Source organism: Arachis ipaensis, chromosome B6 (genome assembly GCF_059453495.1).
Source record: "Arachis ipaensis isolate K30076 ecotype BB chromosome B6, ASM5945349v1, whole genome shotgun sequence".
Lineage (NCBI taxonomy): Eukaryota > Viridiplantae > Streptophyta > Magnoliopsida > Fabales > Fabaceae > Arachis > Arachis ipaensis.
Genome location: NC_142441.1, coordinates 11,262,685 through 11,285,938, shown reverse-complemented (window position 1 = coordinate 11,285,938; position 23,254 = coordinate 11,262,685). Strand labels below are relative to the sequence as shown.

At 36.1% G+C, this 23,254-nt stretch overlaps 2 protein-coding genes across 2 annotated transcripts; one reads left to right on the top strand and one right to left on the bottom strand.

Moving 5' to 3' along the window:
- The first annotated feature begins 2,106 nt into the window (after positions 1 to 2,106).
- Positions 2,107 to 2,921, top strand: LOC107648033 (auxin-responsive protein IAA30). The gene is made up of 2 exons (XM_016352060.3): positions 2,107 to 2,522; positions 2,606 to 2,921. The coding sequence occupies exons 1-2, from the start codon at positions 2,185 to 2,187 to the stop codon at positions 2,667 to 2,669; spliced, it is 402 nt and encodes a 133-aa protein (XP_016207546.1). The 5' UTR covers positions 2,107 to 2,184; the 3' UTR covers positions 2,670 to 2,921.
- Positions 2,922 to 3,803: 882 nt separating this feature from the next.
- Positions 3,804 to 5,254, bottom strand: LOC107648034 (chitinase 10). Its single transcript, XM_016352062.3, has 2 exons — positions 4,809 to 5,254; positions 3,804 to 4,291 (listed from the first exon to the last, which is right to left on the bottom strand). Exons 1-2 carry the CDS (start codon positions 5,252 to 5,254, stop codon positions 3,925 to 3,927), a joined length of 813 nt encoding a protein of 270 aa, XP_016207548.1. The 3' UTR covers positions 3,804 to 3,924.
- Between the last annotated feature and the right edge of the window lie 18,000 nt (positions 5,255 to 23,254).

Genomic DNA, 23,254 nt, shown 5'->3' with positions numbered 1-23,254 from the left:
TCATTGTTAATTTTGCCATAGATGCTTGTTACACCAAAGTTTACTCATCCTCATGCACTGCCCAGAAGGGGAAATAAAGGAGAATGATAAAGTAGCAAGCTTTGTCGTGTGTCGATTCTTGAAAAGGAAAAGCATGGACACGTGTCACACGTCGAATGAGGGTTAGTGTATATCCTGTAATAAGCGCACACAACCTGTCTCTTCATGAGTATTTTCTACTACAGTGTCCTTTTATAGCTTTATTTTCTGTTGAGAGAGCATTTCACGGAAGTACATACATGAATATGTTCCTAAGGTATAAAACATTACATTATTTGCGGCATCACTGGTTCCGATACCTTTTATAATGTATGGTATCTGCAACATTGGTCCCTCATGCGCAACACGATGATTATATCCATTGAACGTCTGTGTTAATTGGGGTTTATACCATTTACCTGTACAAGGTTTCAGATATCAATGTTCTCTTGTCCACCACAAATGTCTACTATACACTCTACAGTGTCTAGATTCACTCCCTCAAAACTCAAGGCTGTTACTACTCCCTCACATGCTTTGTCTAACATTTGTCTCCTTTCTAATTTAACTGCGCCAATATTATGTTGCATGCATCATAACACCAACGTTTTAGACCATCATCCTCTAATGTAATTAATTTGCATATGCATCAAGCTTCAACTAAAGTAACAAAAATTTACTACCAATTGAAGTATAGTGCATATATAATATCACAGTGGGTAAATTGTGATTTTCATCCAAAAAATTTAATTTTTAGTTCTCCAAAAGAAAATGACATTTTGATACTATAAACATGATGTTAGTTTATCGAAACAACAGTGCTAGGAACCAAGAGGGTACCAGCAAAAAATCAGACAAATGCCTTTGAGTGAATCCAAAACCTCTATGTGGATGGTGTTTATGCTAGATATTAGGATGTTTCTTTTCTTTGTAAATTGGATGGTTCTGAATCTATTTTCTAATTTATTATGTTTTAGGTATTTGGAGAGCTGAAGAGACAGAAGCTAATTGAATCAGTTTTCGTGATTCACCTTACAATGATACTGAACGTATCTCCTCCTAATTTGAATGTGGTGAAACATTTAATAACCAATATTTAAATCATAAATAAATAAAAATAATCACTATATTTCTAATTAATTAAGTTGTTCCATTCTTTACTAATTTGGAGTTAGTTCATATACTTTTCCTTATAGAAATTTATCAAAGATAAAAGTGACATACTTAGAAAAAGATTGTAGAGATAAAATTTTGACGCTCATATTTTAATTAACAATTAAGATCTTTTTATTTTTAAATTTGGTGATTTTAGAACAAATAATTTTTTTTTATTTATTTATATGTGAATGGGAAAAAAATTCAAAAAAAAATTGACAAAAGAGTTTGGTGTTAGAATTTTTTTTCTTTATGCATCTTTTAAATAATTTTTAAATTGTTTTAAAGAAAATTGAATCAAATATATGACTTGTTTGTTATTTATAAAAAAATATTTTATTAAATTAAAATCATCTTTCGAAAATCAAAACATTATTTTCCTTTTTCAAAATGTATTTTATTAAAAATATTTTTTTTGAAAATAAAAAAAAATTATTGATATTTTAATTTAAAAATAAATAAATTATTGACTAATTAAAAATATAAAAATATTTATTATTTTTTAAAATAGAAAGCGTCTAAATTTTTCTAAAAATTTATTTATTTTTATATATTTTAGACTGTGTTAATTACTTATTTATTTTTGAGTTAAAAAATTAGAATCTATTTATTTTTTCGAAAATACTTTCCACTTTAAACATTTGATATCCGCACTAACTTTTGAAAGATATCTTCATAAAATATTCATTTTTTTTTTTTTACTTTAATCAGCAAATATGATAAAAGAAGTAAAAGTATAGGTATAGAAAATAGTAGAAGAGGAGATGAGGTCCAATAGGAATGATGTTGGAAATTGTTTATTATTATAGTAATTGACACGTGGAGTTGTCGGCTGGCAAGACAACATGGAAAAGAGAGGGTGGTGGCGCAGCAGTTTATGTAGAAAAGGGCCTATCAACAATAGCAATAGGAATAGGAATATAGGATCTCTGTTCTGTGTTCTCTTCTTATTATTTAAAGGGAGATAAGAATAAGAGGCTTGGTGCAATTGTGATAGCATTTTTTATTAGCATGGGAAGAAAAGCTGCTACTACTTGTTCCTCTTCCTCTAACATTTCTTCAACTGCTTCCTTGAATCTGAGGCTTGCACTCAGCACTCATGAAGAATGTGGTGGAAGCCTGTTTGTGAAGGTGTACATGGAAGGCATTCCAATTGGGAGGAAGCTCAACATATTAGCACATAGAAGCTACCATGAGCTTGTTAAGAGACTTGAGAACATGTTCGACACCACCATTCTCTGGGGTACAGAGATGGATGAAGTTGTAGTTCAACCTGGTGAGAGATGCCATGTCCTCACTTATGAAGATGAAGAAGGAGATCTTGTTATGGTTGGAGATGTTCCTTGGGAGTAAGTCATCATCATCATCTAAATTCTCTTCTTTCTTTCTTTCTTTAATGAAACTAATTTATATTATATTGATGTTGGTGTAGGATGTTTGTTTCCACTGTAAAGAGGTTGAAGATCACAAGGGTAGACACATTCACTACCTCTTGATAATGCAGATCTCTATTTGTTTTCGATTAATTAGGTAGCTTCAGAGACACCACTGAGGTTTCCAATTTTGTTCTTAGTACTACTACTACTAGTTTAGTCTTAATTACAAGTGTTGAATCATCAAAACTATGCACAAAGTTAAGTCCTCAGTTATATATACTACATGCATAGCTTGCTCACTAGTCACTCCTTTCTTCTTTCCTTCAACAACATGTATAATTAATTAATTAATTAATTCCTGTTGTACATTCATTCCTAATTAGTGTATGTCACAGCTTCTTTTTATTAATTAGCTTTTTATAAAGGCAAAAGATAGATTGACATATAAAGGTTATATTCCATGAACTAGAAACAAGTAAAGGTTATATTCCATGAAATTTGGTAAGTATTTGTTGAGTTTAATTAGGGCCAAGTTCACCTAAATTTTAAATAAAAAAGTAAAAGCTACAATTTAATCAATTGTGATAAATTAAGGACAGTTTGGAAAGTTTAAAAAGTTATTTTTTTTAGTTTTTTATTTATGAAGAGTAATAATATTAATGGCTGATGTAATTTTAAAAATTAAATTATAGCTTTTTAAGAAATTATTTAAGTGTTTATGGAGAAGCTAAAAAAATAATTTTTTTTATAATAAAATTTTTTTATCACATTTCTTTTAAAATAAGCATTTTTAGAACTAAAAAATTAAACAAAATAATTTATTTATAAACTATTTTTAATATAAGTATTAATTATTTAAGTTATTTTAAAAAAAAAATAGCTTAATTAAACTGTTTATCAAAACTAAACCCAATATCTAAAAATAAATAACCAGCTTCAATTAAGGGACACAAATCTCGTGTGTTAGAAGTTAGAAGTAAATGTAACTACATTGTTAAAAAATCTGAAAATCCTTGCCAAAACATTGCATAACAAAACAACTTTAAATAACACACAAGATCAAGACATGGCGTCGCATTAAAATTGATATTATGAGTGTATTACAGCATTTGGTGCTAGGGGTGGAAAAAACTGTTTCAACCATGGGGTATCGTCAGAAACTCAGAATCACTTATTTTATTAGGAAATGGTTGGCACAAACATTTTATTTATATAATCTAACAAACAATATTAGAAAATATCTTGATACATTTGGGTCCACTACAAAGGGAATAAAGGATAGGATAGATCCATATATATCGGACAATTATTGAGGAATTTTTTACTAGAAAAAGAATAAATAAAAGAAAGATTAATAAAGAGTAGTTACAATTATTTACAAGGGTTTCTGAAATGCACAATCCAAGTTAGGTCCAGTATCGACGTTGAACAAGTTGGTATATCTTTTGAAAAATCCAATCCTATCCTTGACCCTTGGATCATTGGGGATTCCACATTCAAGTGCACCATTGATGATGTTAGTAACCAAGCCATAACCAGCTGTTCTGTTTGCTGCTATGTCGGCTTCTGAAGGCACATATTTTCCAACCATAACATTGTGGCAAGAAAGTGTTCCTCTTGTCTCTCTCATCCAAAACCACAGAGCACTTCTGAATGCAATCACTGAATTGTTTGACACAATCTCAGGCTTCCTCAACCCATCAAATCCCAACTCCTTCCCTGCTGGACCATAATTGTAGTTCCTGCATAAATCCATAAATATGTTGCATACTTTTTTTCAGTCATACTGTATACACAAAGTATCATTCATCAATTAGTCACTACGTGTAGAAATATGTATTTGGTAATCTTATAAAATCTTTTACTATACTACATTCTACTCAGTCGTGCGTGCGTGCAATTTATTCACGTAGTCAATGTAAAACGTAGTTATTTTTACTAATATGACATTATGTGATTAAATGCACGTGTTACACGGACATTACATCAAAATTAAATTTCATAAATTTGATTATTTAATAATTAATTATGTAGTTAGAACAATGAATAAATTAATATGCATAATATATACAAATAAATACAGATTTGTTGTGTGCACATAGTATTTTTTATTTTTCTAAGAATAAAAACTAATTACTATATCAGTCATATTAGATGTATATAAAAAATTGGTCACTATATTAGAAAATATGTTAAAATACACATTTAAAATGAATTGATTTATATAGAAATAATGCATGATTGGTTTTGCTTGCATACCAAGAAAGTTGAATGGGTCCTCTTCCATGGTAAGATTTTCCTGGGAAACAAGGCCATTGTTTGTTAGTAGAATCACAGTAGTTACTCTGAGGATTAATCTCTTCCTTAAAGCAGAGACCCCAAGCATATGGACCATCAGGTGCAGTAGCCCATCCACCAGTCGTCTCATGAGAAATTTGAGCAAGAAATGCAGCGATCTCACGCTTCCGTGTGTCTAAACTGCCGGTGGTGCCGAATTCAGGGAAGGTTTTCGCGGCGCGAATGAAGGCCTTGTAAGGGTAGAAGTTCTTAGCAGGGCATGCATTGTCATCTTTATGTAGGAACATGGTATCAAAAAACTTCTTTCTAATGAGAGAAGAGATTGGTTTCGCTTCCAAAGAAGAAGCGAAACAGGGCAATAAGACACAGAGGAAGAGAGTAAAAGAGAGCAATGTTGAAAAAGCCATTTGCTGAATATAGTTCAAAAAACACAAGCATCAAGGAACTTTAATTTATAGATAGGTATAAAGAGGGAATCTTTTCATGTTCAGAGTACCTTTTATTTGCCTAATAGCTTATTGCAATATAAAATTTGTTGTTGACAAATTATGGGAATCAACTGTTGAATTAGATACCCTCCTCCGCCGGCTGGGTTTTAGCCATGTTTCAATTCGTTGGATAAGATGAATCATATAATATATAGTGACAGAACAAAATGAACAGTAATGCACGGTGGTACTTAGTTCCGTTTAAGTGTTTGTCGTTGGTCAATGGGGCGGAATTCGAACTCCCGACACTTGCTTAAGCGGACTAGTGAGCTAACTATTAGACCAACCCAACTTGGTTAAATCTGACTTAATTAAAAATAAAAAAGAGTAATACCCCAAATAGGTCCCAAGGATTTGGTCGTCCGACAGATTTGTCCCCCAGGAAAATTAACTAAGTCTCTGGTCCCCAAAATTATTAGATATATGTCATATACGTCCCTGATCCAGGTTTAACTGGTTAATCGAACAGTCTCTCTCCTACGTAGAGGTGATTAGTGTGACATGTCAGGTTAAAAGCTACCAGGACACATTGGTCCCTACACACGTGTCCAAAACGACGTCGTTTTAGGACTTCTTCAAACGACTTTGAGTGGGACAGATTAGTCCCCAAACTTTCTCATGCCAGTGTTATAAGACGGCAGCGTGTGGAAAATGTGGAGAGCCTGGCCACAATGCTAAGACCTGCAAGGGAGCTCCTAAGGCTGGGATTAATCCTAAAAAAACAATCAAGGAAAAATCCAAGAAAAATTCATCTGCAACACAAGAAGAGGTTCAGGTTTCTCAATCGGCACCCATAACTCAAGTATTCATGATTAACACTTATCTTGTTATACTAAATATTCTATATTGTGCGGCTTGGGATCTGTGATAACTTGTTTAAGACTCAGAATTTTTACAGCCATTAGTTGTTCTATTATAAGGACCATCTTGACATATAATATTATTGATCAGGGACCTGATTGACTTATAGTATAAATTCTAAAGGATCTATTTGACTTATAACATACATCATAAAGGATTTAATTGTTCTAACAAATTTGCTCATGTACGAGATTACTCAGCCTGAGACACCAACAAATGCTGCTAAACCAAATGTTGGAATGAATGTAAATGCTGAAACTGTAAGTATGCTTGATAATGTGTTTCACTATTAATTCCTAAATACTAGATACTAATATCTTATGTTAGAATACTCATAATTGTTTAAAATTCTATCAGGGAAGACAGACTCAGCCTCAACCTCCACCTCAACAACCTTTCAGACGTCTAAAGCAGACAATAATTAGGCCCAAGAGTCAGAAGAGTGTGAGTGATGAGACAATGACAGCTGCAAGTAGTGGCACAACCTCCAGAATGTTCAAATTCATTCCAACTCCCGGACTGAATCTCTCTAAGAAGAAATAATGCTTCCTTGAAATTTATTGTGGAAGAGACAAGACCTTGTTTGTCATTTTGAAGAAAATAGACCTTCACTTTTAAGTCTTTTTGTGTCACCACTTTAATGAGTGTGTGTAGAAGGAAATGGACCTTCTTTAGTTTGTAAACATTTTGATACTACTTATGTGCATACTTATGTTTATGTCCCTTTATGTTAATATTTTGATACATGACATTTGAATATTCTGGTTTGGATTATATACTATATTTTATAATATCTACTTGGCCAACTTATTTACATGCTACTCCGATTTGGATATGACTAACTTCTGTTTAGTATCATTGTCAACCTCTAGTGTCCATTTAACTAAAATGATTCATTCAAATACAATATTTTTTCAACAAACATACAATGCTAATTTCTTATATAACCACCACATAGATACAAAATAAAATCACAACTACAAGTGCACCCATTATTACACTACTAAACAACCTGAAAACACTATCTTTCTTGATTTTTGAACTATCTTCATTCCTCTTTATCAACATCTCCTCCAATTGTTTCACTCTCTCCTCCAAAGTATAATTCAAACCTGCACCAAATTCTTCACCCTTACATGTCTCCATAGAGGCCAATCTACTGCTTTCAACTACATCATCCACCAGACACCCAAAAATCTCATCAAACCATACAAAAAAATTACAATAACCTTGCTTCTCCTGCCATCAGAATAACAAAACAAGAATCATAACATTAGCCTTAGTCTTCAATTTTCAAAATTATAGCACCACAAAAATCAATCACATTGAAGTACCTTGAAGTGAGGACAGCCAAAGAACAGCCTATTTGGGTTCTCTGTTGTGCGAGACCTAGATATTACGGCATATGTATTGCACTTGCACTTAGGATGTTCTCCTCTTCTAAGTTGCCCCCTTAGAAAGCCAGTCGAACCGCTGTCAACACGGAAGACATCATCAATAGTTCTCCAACCACGTCTCCGACTTGCAACTGATGTGTTGCCTCCACTCGCCATCACCTTCTTCGAAGCCAGAAACTCTCTCTCACATACTAAGATACATGGGTTGGAGACAAAGAGACAGAGGTTAAAGATGAAGACCTAATTCATGTTGATCTCCCTTTTGAAACGGCAACGTATAGGTCCTTATTTACACGCTGCCGTTTTATAACACTGGCATGAGAAAGCTTGGGGACTAATCTATTCCACTTAAAACGACGTCGTTTGAAGAAGCCCTAAAACGACGTCGTTTTGGACACGTGTGCAGGGACCAATGTATCCTGGTAGCCTTTAACCTGACACGTCACACTGATCACCTCCACGTAGAAGAGAGACTGTTCGATTAACCGGTTAAACCTGGATCAGGGACGTATATGACATATATCTAACAATTTTGGAGACCAGGGACTTAGTTAATTTTTTTGGGGGATAAATCTGTCGGACAACCAAATCTTTGGGACCTATTTGGGGTAAATAAATAATCTAATTAGACCTCTAAATGTAATAAAGGAAAAAGGTCTGAAGCCTTAGCCCATATCAATGTGTTTTTTGTAATTTGTTTGAAGGCTATAACCACCTTAAATGGGCTTGGTATATGTTGAAACTTGGTTTTTGGGTTAAATTATAGGCTTGGGTAAGGGACCCAAGTTGACAATGAATATATTAAAAAATGTTTATTTAGTTATAAAAAAAAATGTTTATTTACATATTTAATTTGTGGAAGTAAAACCTGTCATGTCAATACTCAATAAAAAAAATGTCAACATTAATTAATTTTTTATGATAAAATTATTTTCTTTAATTTTTATTTTTTAAAATTTAGAATTTAAATTCTAAAATAATTTTGATAAAATTAATATTAATTGAAAAAAAAAAATGATTTGGAATCAAAGTCTTTGAAAATTTAAAAGCCAGAGTGTAATGAAGCAATTAAAAGTTGGAATAATTGAGTGCAATGTTTCCAAGCTGTGAAAAAGGTGGGGCGTTGTAGCATGTAGGTCATTATCAAAGCAACGGCAATGTTTACTTTGTTTTGGTCAGTATCTTGTCGCGTTATCCTTCTATATTAAAAGTCAAGTATTGGGCCAATTTTTGACAAAGGGAAAACCCTCCACTCAAATCTATTCCGTCAAACACTTGGACCACTATACCCCCCTACATTTATGCCAATTATGCTCTTTTTTAATTCCTCACAAAATTAAAGAAACTTCTCCTAACATGCATGCTATATCTATGGTCCATCTTATATTCTTATTTAATATCCAAGCAATATATATGATCCCTTTTCAATAATTTCATTTCATGAATAGAAACTAAAATTCCTTTTTCTTTTTGTATGGGAATACAGATATTAAATCCTATCATATGCATACAGTATTAGTCAACAACAAACCTTTAAATAGAGCTCAAATTTATGACGAATTAATCTTTAATCTACCGAATTTAGGGATATTGTGAGAAAAAAATATATATTTTTCTAGAAGCATGTTGGTATTCCTATTATGAGATGGGTTTGAGCAATGGATAAGAGTGTGGATGGATCAATGTGTGGCTCTTTAGCGCTATGCTGAATTCCTTGTATAATATGTAAGTCTGTGTGTTTTGAACATTTATAGTATTTTCAAACTTAATTATTAAGCTAACCACTTTAATTTTACTTTGATTCCCCAATCAAACACTTAATTTTGGTCTCATCATATGTTTCTCTCTTGTATCTAGTATAAAAGAAATTAAATTCAGTTGCAATAAAGCATGCGTTTCTTTTTCTCAAAGTTTTTTAATGGAAGCGCAAAATTTTAAATCCAAATCCCTTGCAACTAAATAATAATCCAATTCATCCAATGGCTTGGTGAAATTATATTTGTTATATACTTCTTAGTTACTGCTTGGTGATTGGTGGTTTAATTTTCCTACACTTGAAAAATAACATTATTTATTTCATCTCAGCTGTAATAATCATTATTAAAGAGAAGACCTAGCTCTGATCTATAGCGATTATTTCTTATCGAATGCATTAATTATGCCTTTTGAAAATGTCGCTAGCTTGTCGATATCGGTACGTATATATATACACACGTCACGTCGCAATTAATTAACGCCAAGCGTAGTACACCGGCACGTATATGTATGTATACGTATATATGTAGTTATACACTTATACTGTATGTAGTAATTAGTACTAGCTAGTAAGGATTATTGTGAAGTGAAGTGGGGGCTTGTTGAATTATGGGTCACTCATCACTTTCGTTTTCTTCTACTAATTGAGTTCACGCAAAATATCAAAGCAAGTGGACAACGGTGCATTCAAAACAAAGAAGACGACATCACTTTGGAAGAAAATAAAGTATTTATATATAGTCTATATGGTTGAAAATGGGGACGATGTATCCTCTCATCTTTTCTTTTTATTAGGGTTATTATATTTTATGTGTTCATTTTATCTAATATTCATATTTTTTATTCAATAAAACATAAAAATTTCTACGTCCAACTTAATAATAATAAAAAAACTATTGACTTGACATACAAATTAAAAAAATATATAATTGAGTATAAATAAATAAGAACAATCCAACATGACCAGTATATATATTATTATTTTTTATCAATAACAATAATTTATATCTATATTTATAAAAATTTTGCATACAAGTAACATATAATTTATACTTATATTTATCAAAATTTTATATACATAAATCAATACAATTTAATTTATATTCATATTTTTCAAAGTTTGCACACATAAATTAATAAAATTTATTTGTTAAAGACAATTTAGTATCTGTACTGATCAAATAATGACCAAAAAGAAAAATACTAAAAGATCATTAGAATTTATTATTTTTTACTATTAGTTAATCATCAATATTTAAAAGTATGAGATAAAATATATTGTTAAATTACTAAACTAAAAAATTAGACTAAACAAATTAAGTTAGTGACTAAATAATAACCAAAAATAATAAATTATGATAAGTCCTAATATTTTTTAGCCAAAAATATTAAAAATTATCAACCTCCAAAAATTTTTCATAAAATAATTATTTATGAAAATATATCTAAAATTTATTAAATAATTTAACATATTTAATAGATAAGAAAATATATATACGTGAGTAATCGCATACAAATAATACATATATATGGAAGTGAATAGATATAACATATAAGTAGGTCGCCTCTATTTCCAAATTGTTAAGAGCAATGAGGGTTGGCGTCTCCATATTGCAAACCGTGACTTTTAGGTTAAAAGTCGCCGCCCTATTTGGCTATGCATACAATTACAAGATATCAAAGAAATCATAACATATTTCATTAACCTTGTATTTTGGGTGCAATGAAAAGCATCTCTTTGTCGGTTTTTTATGACTATTTATTTAGATATATATTATGGTTTTCCTTTAATTCTAATCAACCACGAAATTGGGGTTGCAAAAGCGTGTATTACTATTTTTGTTAATAGGTTATTTTTTTTATTTTTTATTTTTTAAATCTTGCAAACGACAATGAGATTAGGAAAATGAAAATTGACCCGTACTCAACTATGGTTATAAGATAGATAATTAAAGTTTATTTTACTTACTTTCACTTAGTAATGAATGCATAGCAAGGACAAAACATACCTAATGTGCTGGATGCCTCCGGTACGGATTGAGAGATGGATTGGGAATTTGCAGGTCGAGGCAGATGCCGTATTATTTGACTGGAGCAATGGGGGTGGTACCTGCAAAGACACTCCGACGCTCAAGTCAGAATGGATCTAAGAGGTAGAAGGTGTGAGGAATGAATGAATACCTGGAGGGACCTGGGTCCTCTATTTATAGGTGATGGTAGCTATCTTATCTTATCTTGTTTGGCTAAGATAAGGGAGACGTTTGAATTCGAAAGTTGGTTAGGAGCTCTAATGGGCCGGTTCCGAGCCTTCTAGAAGGGCAAAGAGGGTCGGACCCGGGTAACCGAGTTCGGGGACCATTCCGGGCGTAGGATCCGTGGGCCTGATTCGTAAAAGTTGCCCCCGGAGCGAGAGAGTGAGGGTGCTCGGTCTCATCGCTGGAGGAATCTGTTCCTCGCCGTTTGCGGTTTGGCAAGGAGATCGTTATTTGGTTTTTCCGGTCGAGGTTGAGGATTTAGGGAGTTCCTGGCCGTTTCATGGTCAGACAAGGAGCATGTTGTTTGGGCATCTCATCACATGCCGGGTTTGATGACCGTTTCGAAGAAGGGCCCGGAGATCGGGTTTGGAACAGTTGCCCCCGGAGCATGAGAGTATGCTTTCTTGGTCTCAATGCTAAGTCGTTGGGGAGTCCGATTCTCTGTAGTTTGGGAGACTGTGAGGGGCCTGAAAAGGGCGTGACATCATCTTGCATCAATTGGTAGGATGTTGGTCAGTCTGGCTTTCTGCGAGTTGGAAGACCGTCAGCTCATGCTTGTTTTGTGTGGCCTTTTTTGGGCCGTTATTATGAACTTATTTTAGGCCTCTTGGTGGGCCGATTTCAAGACTTTGTTTATTTAGCTTTATTTGGATTTCCATTTTGTTGGCTTTGCGGGTGATCGATTCACGAGTCACTATTTTTGTTATTTGGATATCCGTTTTGTTATTTGGATATCCGTTTTATTGGCTTCGGGGTGATCGATTCCCGGGTAGCCGTTCACTTATTTGGATATCCATTTTATTATTTGGATATCCGTTTTTGTTATTTGGATATCTGTTTTGTTGGCCTCGGGGTAATCGATTCCCGTGTAGCCGTTTACTTATTTGGATATCCGTTTTGTTATTTGGATATCAGTTTTATTGGCTTCGAGGAGATCGATTCCCGGGTAGCCGTTTACCTATTTGGATATCCGTTTTGTTATTTGGATATCCGTTTTGTTATTTGGATATCAGTTTTATTGGCTTTGAGGTGATCGATTCTCGGGTAGCCGTTCACTTATTTGGATATCCGTTTTATTATTTGGGTATCCGTTTTGTTATTTGGATATCTGTTTTGTTGGCCTCAGGGTAATCGATTCCCGTGTAGCCGTTTACTTATTTGGATATCCATTTTGTTATTTGGATATCCGTTTTATTGGCTTCGTGGTGATTGATTCCCGGATAGCCGTTTACCTATTTGGATATTCGTTTTGTTATATGGATATCCGTTTTGTTGGCCTCAGGGTGATCGATTTCCGTGTAGCCGTTTACTTATTTGGATATCCGTTTTGTTATTTGGATATTCGTTTTATTGGCTTCGAGGTGATCGATTCCCGGGTAGCCAGCCGTTCACTTATTTGGATATCCGTTTTATTATTTGGGTATCCATTTTTTTTATTTGGATATCCGTTTTGTTGGCCTCGGGGTAATCGATTCCTGTGTGGCCGTTTACTTATTTGGATATCCGTTTTGTTATTTGGATATCCGTTTTATTGGCTTCGAGGTGATTGATTCTCGGGTAGCCGTTCACTTATTTGGATATCCGTTTTATTATTTGGGTATCCGTTTTGTTATTTGGATATCCGTTTTGTTGGCCTCAGGGTAATCGATTCCCGTGTAGCCGTTTACTTATTTGGATATCCGTTTTGTTATTTGGATATCTGTTTTATTGGCTTCGTGGTGATCGATTCCCGGATAGCCGTTTACCTATTTGGATATCCGTTTTGTTATTTGGATATCCGTTTTGTTGGCCTCGAGGTGATCGATTCCTGTGTAGCCGTTTACTTATTTGGATATCCGTTTTATTGGCTTCGAGGTGATCGATTCCCGGATAGCCAGCCGTTCACTTATTTGGATATCCGTTTTATTATTTAGGTATCCATTTTTTTATTTGGATATCCGTTTTGTTGGCCTCGGGGTAATCAATTCCCGTGTAGCCGTTTACTTATTTGGATATCCGTTTTGTTATTTGGAGATCCGTTTTATTTGCTTCGAGGTGATCGATTCTTGGGTAGCCGTTTACTTATTTGGATATCCATTTTCTTATTTGGATATCCGTTTTGTTGGCCTCGGGGTAATCGATTCCTGTGTAGCCGTTTACTTATTTGGATATCCGTTTTGTTATTTGGATATCTGTTTTATTGGCTTCGAGGTGATCGATTCCCGGGTAGCCGTTTACTTATTTAGATATCCGTTTTATTTTTTGGATATCCATTTTGTTGGCCTCGGGGTAATTGATCCTCGAGGGTAGCCGCATTTGGTTCGTGCCGTCGAACGGGGCAATGCTTTTGAAAAAATGAATTTCATTTGTGGTTTGGGCCTCGTTAAAACATCCCGGTGTGGGTAGGAAAGAGTGCCCAGTAAGAAAATATACGATTAAACAACTTAAGCAATAAATGCAAGTGAAAAAGGCAAAACATAAAGGGTAAAGAGATAGTCTTAAACGACATCGATCTTGTTGTTTTGGAAGGATGTTTCTACATCTAGTAGCGCCGTAAGTTGGTGGAATTTCAGGATCTTGGGAGCTTGGTCCCGTCTAGTCTTTCGAGCCTGTAGGCTTCTTTTTCGATTTCCATCTTGATTTGGTAGGGACCCTCCCAGTTGGGCGTGAGCTTCCCTTCTCCGGGAGTGGGTAGACCGATTTCTTTTTGTCGTAAGACGAGGTCTCCTAGTCCAAAGTCTCGTCGTACCGTGCTGTCATTGTACCTTAAGCTTATTCTCTATTTTAGGGCTAGCTCCCATAGGTGTGCTATGCTCCTTCCCTTGTCTACAAGGTCCCACTCTGCTTCTTTGTCATTTCCTCCCATGGTTCTGCGTGGACTTTGGTCTTGGCGTGCATCAAGATCGGCGAGGAAGTTGCCTACCGCATCTCGAGATCTCTTGCAGAGGGCCGAGCTGGTGTTCTCACACTCTACTGCGACTTCCCGGTCCCCGTGTATTATTTCGATAGTGCCATTATCGGCCTGAGACTTCATAATTAGGATCTTGGTGAAGATGACGGCGGATAGGTTGTTGATCATCTTTTTTCCGAGGATGATGTTGTAGGCAGTGGAGTCCTTGAGGACCACAAACTCGGAGAGGATGGTCTTCCTCTGGTTTCTGGGTTTCGATGGTTAGTGGTAACACTATAGAATCATCCGGTTTGAGAAACTTGTCTCCGAGTCTGGTAACCCGGTTGTGGTGGGTTTGAAGATTTTTGTTTCAGAGACCCAGCTTGTCGAAGGCTACTCTAAAGAGGATGTTGGAATCAGCTCTGGTGTCGACCAGTATTCTTTTCACAAGTCTGGTTCTGACTTTTGCCGAGACGACGAATGGGGCGTCTTTCGCCGAAGTGCCGTGTTGGCAGTCATTGGGAAAAAATGTGATTGCTGCTAGAATCGAGGAGATTAGTGCTTGGTTTCTTACAGCTAGGACTTTGAGATCCTTTTTTATTGCTGATTTTGACTTTTTCAGCCCGTCCTTTCCAATGATGACATTTACGATTATGGTCGGTTTCTGGACTTTCTTGGGATGCCTATCGTATCGTCTTTGAGTTGCGTCATTCACGTTCTTGTGATCTTTCTCTTTCAGTTCTCCGAGGTTTTCGAATGATTTTGACAAACTCGGGGAGTTTTCCGTTCGAATGTCTTATTCGAGGGCGTCTTTTAGGTCGAAGCAATCTTGGATTTTATGCACATATCATCGGTGGTAGTTGCAGCTTGTTGCCACCTGTCCGTTACTTTAGCTGTCGTGCTTTCGTAAGGATGCCTCGTTCTGCTATTTGGTGGCAGATTTCAGTGATGGGCGCGGGTAGGGGGTGTAGTTCGAGAACTTTCCAACCCTGGGTGGTTAGTTGGCGTTCACGGGTTTGAGGTGCTCTTTTGGTGTATCTCTTGGTGGTGGGTTACAACGAGGTGCCGTGTTACCGTGCTGTCATTTGTTGGCGGCCATGACTTGGCTTACCTCTTCGTCGTTTATGTATTCCCCTGTGATGCTTTGAATTTTGTGCATGGTCCAAACTGGTTTGGTGGTGAAGTGTTTCTAGAAGTCTTCATTTATGAGGCCGTTGGTTAGACAGAGACTGACGACCGAGTCTGTGAGTTTGTCGGCTGTTAGGCACTCATCGTTAAACCTATTGATGCGTGAGCATCTTTCCTATCTTTTCCTAGTGAATTTACATCTAATTTGTTGAGTTTAATAAAGAATTAATTATATTTTAGCCACTATGGATGCTATTTTGAGTTTTGTGCAATACTGTTTATTTTAGGTAGCATTCGACCGGATTTGATGGAGTTTCTGCAGCACAGGAATCAAAGGAGATGGCAGCGAGGAGCGACGCGTACGCGTGACTGACGCGTACGCGTGATTTGAAGAATTGCTCAGCGACGCGTACGCATGACCGACGCGTCCGCGTGACTTGCGAAAAAGAACCATCGACGCGTACGCGTGACATGTGCCACATGTAGAAAATGCAGAAAAACTCTGGGAGCGATTTCTGGGCTGTTTTGACCCAGTTTCCAGCCCAAAAAACACAGATTAGAAGTTGCAGAATGGACAAATCAAGTGGTCCCCACCCATCAGCTGAAGATTCGTTAATTAATTCGAATTTAAATTCAAATTTGATTTTTGAATAGGAAAAGATATTATTTTAATTTTAATTTTAGAAATTTGATTTTTAAATTATTAAGATTAGTTATAAAAGGGGATTCAGATCCATCAGATTGTAACGGAGTACATTTTTTTACCTGAATCCTTATTTTCTACTTTAAACCATGAGCAATTAATCCTCCATTGTTAAGGTTAGGAGCTCTGTCTATTTCTATGGATTGATTTTATTGCTTTTTCTATTTTAATTTATGTATGGATTTATAATTTAAGAATTATTTTCGCTCTTTATTTTATGAATTTGGGTGGAACGGAAGTATGACTCTCTTTCTATTTGAGTTCTTGTATAACTTGGAAAAGCTCTTTACTTGAACAACTGCTTGAAAACATATTCTCCTAAATTTTAATTATCTGGATTTAATGGGATACGTGACATATAATCCTTTTATTTTTAGGTAATTAGAATTTTTGTGGTATATAAACTGGAATTTGATCATCACTCTCTAATTGGAATTAATTGACCAAGGAATTGGCTGTTGATGAATTTTAGAGGAGACTAGGAAGGTCTAAAGAATTAGGGTCTAGTCACATAGTTTGCCATAAATTAAATCATACATGATTAAAATAGTTAGTAAAAAAAAATAATTCCAGAAAATAGATAACTCTGAAGCCTTAACTATCTTCTCCATATTTTCTTCCCAAAGTATTTACTTGCCTTTCTTCAATATTCTTTATATTGTTTAATGTCTTTTATATTGCATCTCAACACTATTTTCTGTTTGTCTAACTAATCCTATCAAATACTATTGTTGCTTAATCCATCAATCCTCGTGGGATCGACCCTTATTCACGTAAGGTATTACTTGGTACGACCCGGTACACTTGCCGGTAAGTTAGTGGGTTACAAATACCATACCAAGTTTTTGGCGCCGTTGCTGAGGATTGACTGTGATTAACAACTATTAAGTTGTTTGATTGTTTAGATTAGGCGTTTTAATTTTAATTTTATTTAAATATTATTTTATTATTTTTCAAAAAAAATATAAAAATAAAAATAAAAAAATAAAATTTCTTTGTTTTTTTTTTCGTTAGCGCCCCTGTCCCCGTTTTCTTTATTATCTTTTTTAAATTCCGTTTAAAAAAAAAAACCTCGTCGATTTTTTTTATTTCTCTTTTTATTTTCATTTTTTTTCTCTTCGTTTTACCTTTTTTCTTTTTTTTTATTTTTAATTTTTATATTCTATTAGAAAAAAATAATAATATAATAAATAACACTAATATTTTTCTTAATTTCTGAAATTAAGTTTGGTGTTACCCAATTAATTTTATTTTAATTTTTCTTTTTATTTTTCCTTTTAAATTTTTGAATTTATTTATTTATTTATTTATTTATTTAGTATTTTTATTTTATTATTTTACACAGGTTACCTCACAGGGACTTCTCTGCACTCTGACGTAGAGAGTCCCATTTTTTCTTGTTTTCTGCTTGTGTATGCACAGGAGTAGAGACAAAGAACATCTCTTAGACTTTGATCTTGAACCTGAAAGAACTTTCAGGCGACATTTACAACAAGCAAGATTTTACAAGGTTGCAGAGTCCACTATGGCAAATAATAACGCTGTTAATGTCAATGTGGTAAATCTAAATGGGGATGATCAATAGAGGAGAGTGCTTGGCTCTTATTTTGCCCCTACTGCGGATCTCTATGGAAAAAGCATTGTGGTACCTCCTATAGCTGCAAACAACTTTGAGTTGAAGCCACAATTGGTCACCCTGGTGCAACAAAACTGCCAGTATCACAGACTTCCTCATGAAGATCCAAATCAGTTTATTTCTGGTTTTCTGCAGATATGTGATACCGTGAAGACAAATGGAGTGAATCCTGAGGTATACAAACTCATGCTCTTCCCATTTGCTCTGAGGGATAAAGCAAAGCTATGGCTAGATTCCCAACCGAAGGAGAGTTTGGATACTTAGGAAAAGGTGGTTACTGAGTTTCTCACTAAATTTTTCCCACCAAAGAAGCTGACTAAGCTTAGGTTGGAGGTTCAGACTTTCAGACAGAAGGAGGGAGAAACTCTTTATGAAGCTTGGGAGAGATACAAGCTACTGAATAGGCAATGCCCTCCAGACATGTTCTCCAAATGGACCCAACTGGATATCTTTTATGAAGGCTTGGGTAAGATGTCCAAGATGAGCCTAGACACTTCTGCAGGCGGTTCATTGCACAAGAAAAAGACACCAGAGGAAACTATTGAGCTGATTGAATTGGTTGCAAGCAACCAATATTTATACTCATCTAACAGGAATCCTGTGAACTCTGAGACCCCTCAGAAGAGAGGCGTGTTGGAAGTAGAAGCTGTTAATGCTCTTCTTTCTCAGAACAAGCTGATGTCTCAGCAAATAAATCTACTTACTCAACAGATGGGTGGCATGCAAGTCTCAGCTATCAACACCCAAAATCCACCACAGGAAGTCTCCTATGACATGGCAGGTAACTTTATGCAAAATGATAATTATGATTATGCTCAACCCTCTTCTGAATAGGTGAATTACATGGCGAGTGGTCCTAGAAATCCCAACAACGATCCATATTCTAAGACATACAATCAGGGGTGGAGGAATCACCCAAATTTTGGGTGGAGAGATCAACCTCAGAGACCTCAGAACTTCAACAATAGTTCTCAGGGCGGTTTTCAACAGAACAACTATAATAACCGCCAATTTCAGTCTCAGCAACAACAACCACCTCAGCAAGCAAATTCTAAATCCTAAGAAGATTCTAATTGGGAGATGATGATGAGTTTCATGCAAGAAACCAGAGCCTCCATTAGAAACTTGGAGGTGCAAATAGGTCAAATGAGTAAGCAATTACCTGAAAGGTCTTCAAATACATTCCCTGGTGATACAGTGGTGAACCCAAGAGAAGATTGCAAGGCTATTCAATTGAGAAGTGGTAAGGTAGCTGGTTCTGAGACCAAGGTCAATGAAGATCTAGTTGAAAAGGAAACTCCAGAGGAGAAGAAGGAAGAAGTAGAGCACGCCCCTCCTAAGCGTGTAGACAACCCATTTCCTGACTCTCTTGACACTTATCCCACCTTACCAAAGGCCCCTGAATACAAGCCAAAAATGCCATATCATCAGAGGCTTCAGAAGGCGTCCAAAGAAAAGCAATTCTCTAAATTTTTAGATGTCTTCAAGAAGCTGCAGATCAACATTCCTTTTGCAGAGGCTCTGGAGCAAATGCCTCTCTACGCTAAATTTATGAAAGAGTTGTTCACCCACAAGAGGAATTGGAAGGAGCAAGAAACCGTGGTGTTAACCAAGAAATGCAGTGCTATTATTCAACACACCCTTCCTGAGAAGATGCCAGACCCAGGAAGCTTTGTCATTTCTTGCACCATTGGAGAATCGGCATTTAGAGAGCTTTATGTGATCTTGGAGCTAGCATCAACCTCATGCTACTTTCAGTGATGAAAAAGCTTCAAATTGAGGAGGTAAAACCTACTCGTATTTCTCTTCAACTTGCTGATCTTTCTATTAAATTACCTGTGGGTGTGGTTGAAGATTTACTTGTTAAAGTATGACCATTTATTTTTCCTGTTGATTTTGTTATATTAGACATGGAAGAGGAGGTAAAACCCTCTATTATACTTGGTCGACCATTTTTAGCTACAGGTAGAGCTCTGATTGATGTGCAAAAGGGTGAATTAACCCTGCGGGTCAATGAAGAATAGGTGGTCCTAAATATTTTTGAAGCCCTCAAGCACCCCAATGATTCTGAGGGGTGTATAAAAATAGATGTTATTGAACCACTTGTTCAAGAAGTACTGGAAACTGAGGTACTTGATGATGTTCTGGATCCTATTTCTGAGTGTGAATTAGTTGAAGTTGACGATTCACCACCCCAAAAGGAGCTGATGAACACGCCAATCAAGGAGGAGGAAGCCCCCAAGCTTGAGCTCAAACCCTTACCCCCCTTCTCTGAAATATGTGTTCTTGGGTAGAAATTATTCATATCCAGTAATTATTAGCTCTTCCCTGAAGCCTGAAGAGGAAGAGGCGCTTGTTTCAGTGCTCAAGAGCCATAAAACAACTCTTGGGTGGACCATTAGTGACTTAAAAGGGATTAGTCCAACCAAGTGTATGCACAAGATCCTCCTTAAAGATGATGCCAAACCAGTTGTGCAACCACAAAAGAGACTCAATCCAACTATGAAAGAAGTGGTCCAAAAAGAGGTAATAAAATTATGGGAAGCAGGTATTATTTACCCTATTTCTGACAGTCCTTGGGTAAGTCCTGTGCAGGTAGTTCCCAAGAAAGGAGGGATGACAGTGATCAAGAATGAAAAGAATGAGCTTATTCCTACAAGAACAGTCACAGGATGGAGAATGTGTATAGACTACAGGAGGCTCAACACTGCTACAAGGAAGGATCATTTCCCCCTGCCTTTCATTGATCAGATGCTTGAGAGGTTAGCTTGTCATGCTTTTTATTGTTTTCTAGATGGATATTCTGGATATAATCAAATTGCAGTGGACCCTCAAGATCAAGAGAAGACAACATTAACATGCCCCTTTGGAGTATTTGCCTACAGGAGAATGCCATTTGGACTTTGCAATGCTCCAGCAACTTTTCAGAGGTGTATGCTTTCAATTTTTTCTGATATGGTTGAAAAGTTTATTGAGATATTTATGGATGACTTTTCTGTTTTTGGTAATTCTTTTGAATCCTGTCTTAAACATTTATCTCTTGTCTTGAAACGGTGTCAAGAATCAAACCTTGTTTTAAATTGAAAAAAATGCCATTTTATGGTTACAGAAGGCATTGTTCTTGGACACCAAATTTCAAGTAAGGGGATTGAGGTTGACAAAGCAAAGGTGGAGGTAATTGAAAAATTACCACCACCAACTAATGTTAAGGCAATTAGGAGTTTCTTGGGTCATGCAGGATTTTATAGAAGATTTATAAAGGATTTTTCTAAAATTGCTAAACCATTTAGCAACCTGTTGGTTGTTGATGTTCCTTTTATCTTTGATTCTGATTGTCTGCATGCTTTTGAAACTCTGAAAGCAAACCTTACCTCTGCTCCCATTATAGCTCCCCCTGACTGGGATTTACCATTTGAATTAATGTGTGATGCTAGTGATTTTGCTATAGGAGCTGTTTTAGGATAGAGGCATGGTAAGCTTGTACATGTCATTTATTATGCCAGTCGTGTGTTAAATGATGCTCAAAAGAATTACACAACTACAGAAAAGGAATTATTAGCTGTTGTCTATGTTGTTGATAAGTTTAGGTCCTATTTACTTGGTTCTAAGGTTATTGTTTATACTAACCATGCTGCTTTGAAGTACCTTCTAACCAAGCAGGATTCTAAACCAAGATCAATCAGATGGGTGTTGCTCCTTCAAGAGTTTGATATTGAGATAAAAGACAGGAAAGGGTCAGAAAATCAAGTAGCTGACCATCTCTCCAGAATTGAGCCTGAAGCAGGAGTACAACCACCTACAGCTATGACTAAGACATTTCTAGATGAGCAATTGTTCCTCATACAGCAGGCTCCATGGTTTGCAGATATTGCAAATTATAAGGCCATGAATTTTATTCCAAGGGAGTATAGCAGGCAACAAGTAAAGAAACTATTGACTGATGCAAAGTACTACATTTGGGAGGAACCATACCTTTTTAAAAGGTGTTCAGATGGTATAATAAGGAGATGTGTCCCAGATGAAGAAACACATCATATTCTTTGGCACTGTCATGGTTCTGAATATGGAGGCCACTTTGGTGGTGAAAGGACAGCTACAAAGGTCCTTCAAAGCGGGTTCTACTGGCCTACCCTCTTCAGAGATTCAAGAGAATTTGTGAAGCACTGTGACAGATGTGCAAAAGCCACAAATCTCCCTGCCAATCATGAAATGCCACAGCAGGGGATTCTTGAGGTTGAGTTGTTTGATGTGTGGGGTATTCATTTCATGGGACCTTTTCCACCCTCACATTCAAACAACTATATTCTAGTGGCAGTTGATTATGTGTCCAAGTGGGTGAAAGCTGTGGCTCTACCCACTAACGATGCCAAGGTGGTAATGAGCTTTCTTCAGTGGTATATCTTTAGCCGGTTTGGCGTCCCAAGGACACTCATTAGTGATGGAGGAAGTCGCTTTTGTAACAGACAGCTGGATTCTCTTCTGCACAGATATGGAGTCTGTCATAAGGTGGCAACCCCCTATCACCCTCAGACGAGTGGACAGGTTGAAGTTTCCAACAGGGAACTTAAGAAAATTCTAGAGAAGACCGTCAGCGTTTCAAGAAAGGACTGGTCTAGGAAGCTTGATGATGCTCTCTGGGCATACCGGACAGCGTACAAGACTCCAATTGGCATGTCCCCTTATCAGTTAGTCTATGGCAAAGCCTGTCACTTGCTAATTGAGTTAGAGCACAAGGCTTACTGGGCAATCAGATATCTGAGTCTTGATTCAGAAGCTGCAGGAATTAAGCGGATGCTTTAGTTGAATGAGCTTGATGAATTCAGATACTCAGCCTATGAGAATGCCAAGCTCTATAAGGAGAAAACCAAGCTACTGCATGACAAGAAGATTGCCATCAGAGTCTTTGAGCCAGGACAGAGAGTGCTTTTGTATAATTCAAGACTCAAATTCTTTCCCGGGAAGCTGAAATCCCGGTGGTCAGGACCGTTTGTGGTTACCAGGGCTTCTCCATATGGTCATGTGGAAGTACAGGAAGAGAAATCTGACAAAAAGTTTATAGTGAATGGCCAGAGGTTGAAGCTCTATCTTGGAGGTGAGATTGATCGCCAGAGGTCCACTCATCTGCTGAACTAGCAGAACTGACCGTCAAGCTAGTGACATTAAAGAAGAGCTTGTCGGGAGGCAACCCGATAATTTTGTATCCTTAGCTATTTTTCGTAGTAGTAGTTTTCTTCCTTATTTGATTTTTTTACTAAGTTTTTACTATTTTTTTTCAGATCATGCAGCTATCTTAGAACAGGAGCCGGACGGTATCT

Coding starts and splice junctions, on each gene's coding strand:
- LOC107648033 (XM_016352060.3), top strand. CDS start 2,185: ATGGGAAGAAAAGCTGCTACTACTTGTTCCTCTTCCTCTAACATTTCT. Junction 2,523..2,605: donor GTTGGAGATGTTCCTTGGGA/GTAAGTCATCAT, acceptor ATGTTGGTGTAG/GATGTTTGTTTCCACTGTAA.
- LOC107648034 (XM_016352062.3), bottom strand. CDS start 5,254: ATGGCTTTTTCAACATTGCTCTCTTTTACTCTCTTCCTCTGTGTCTTA. Junction 4,292..4,808: donor GGACCCATTCAACTTTCTTG/GTATGCAAGCAA, acceptor GGATTTATGCAG/GAACTACAATTATGGTCCAG.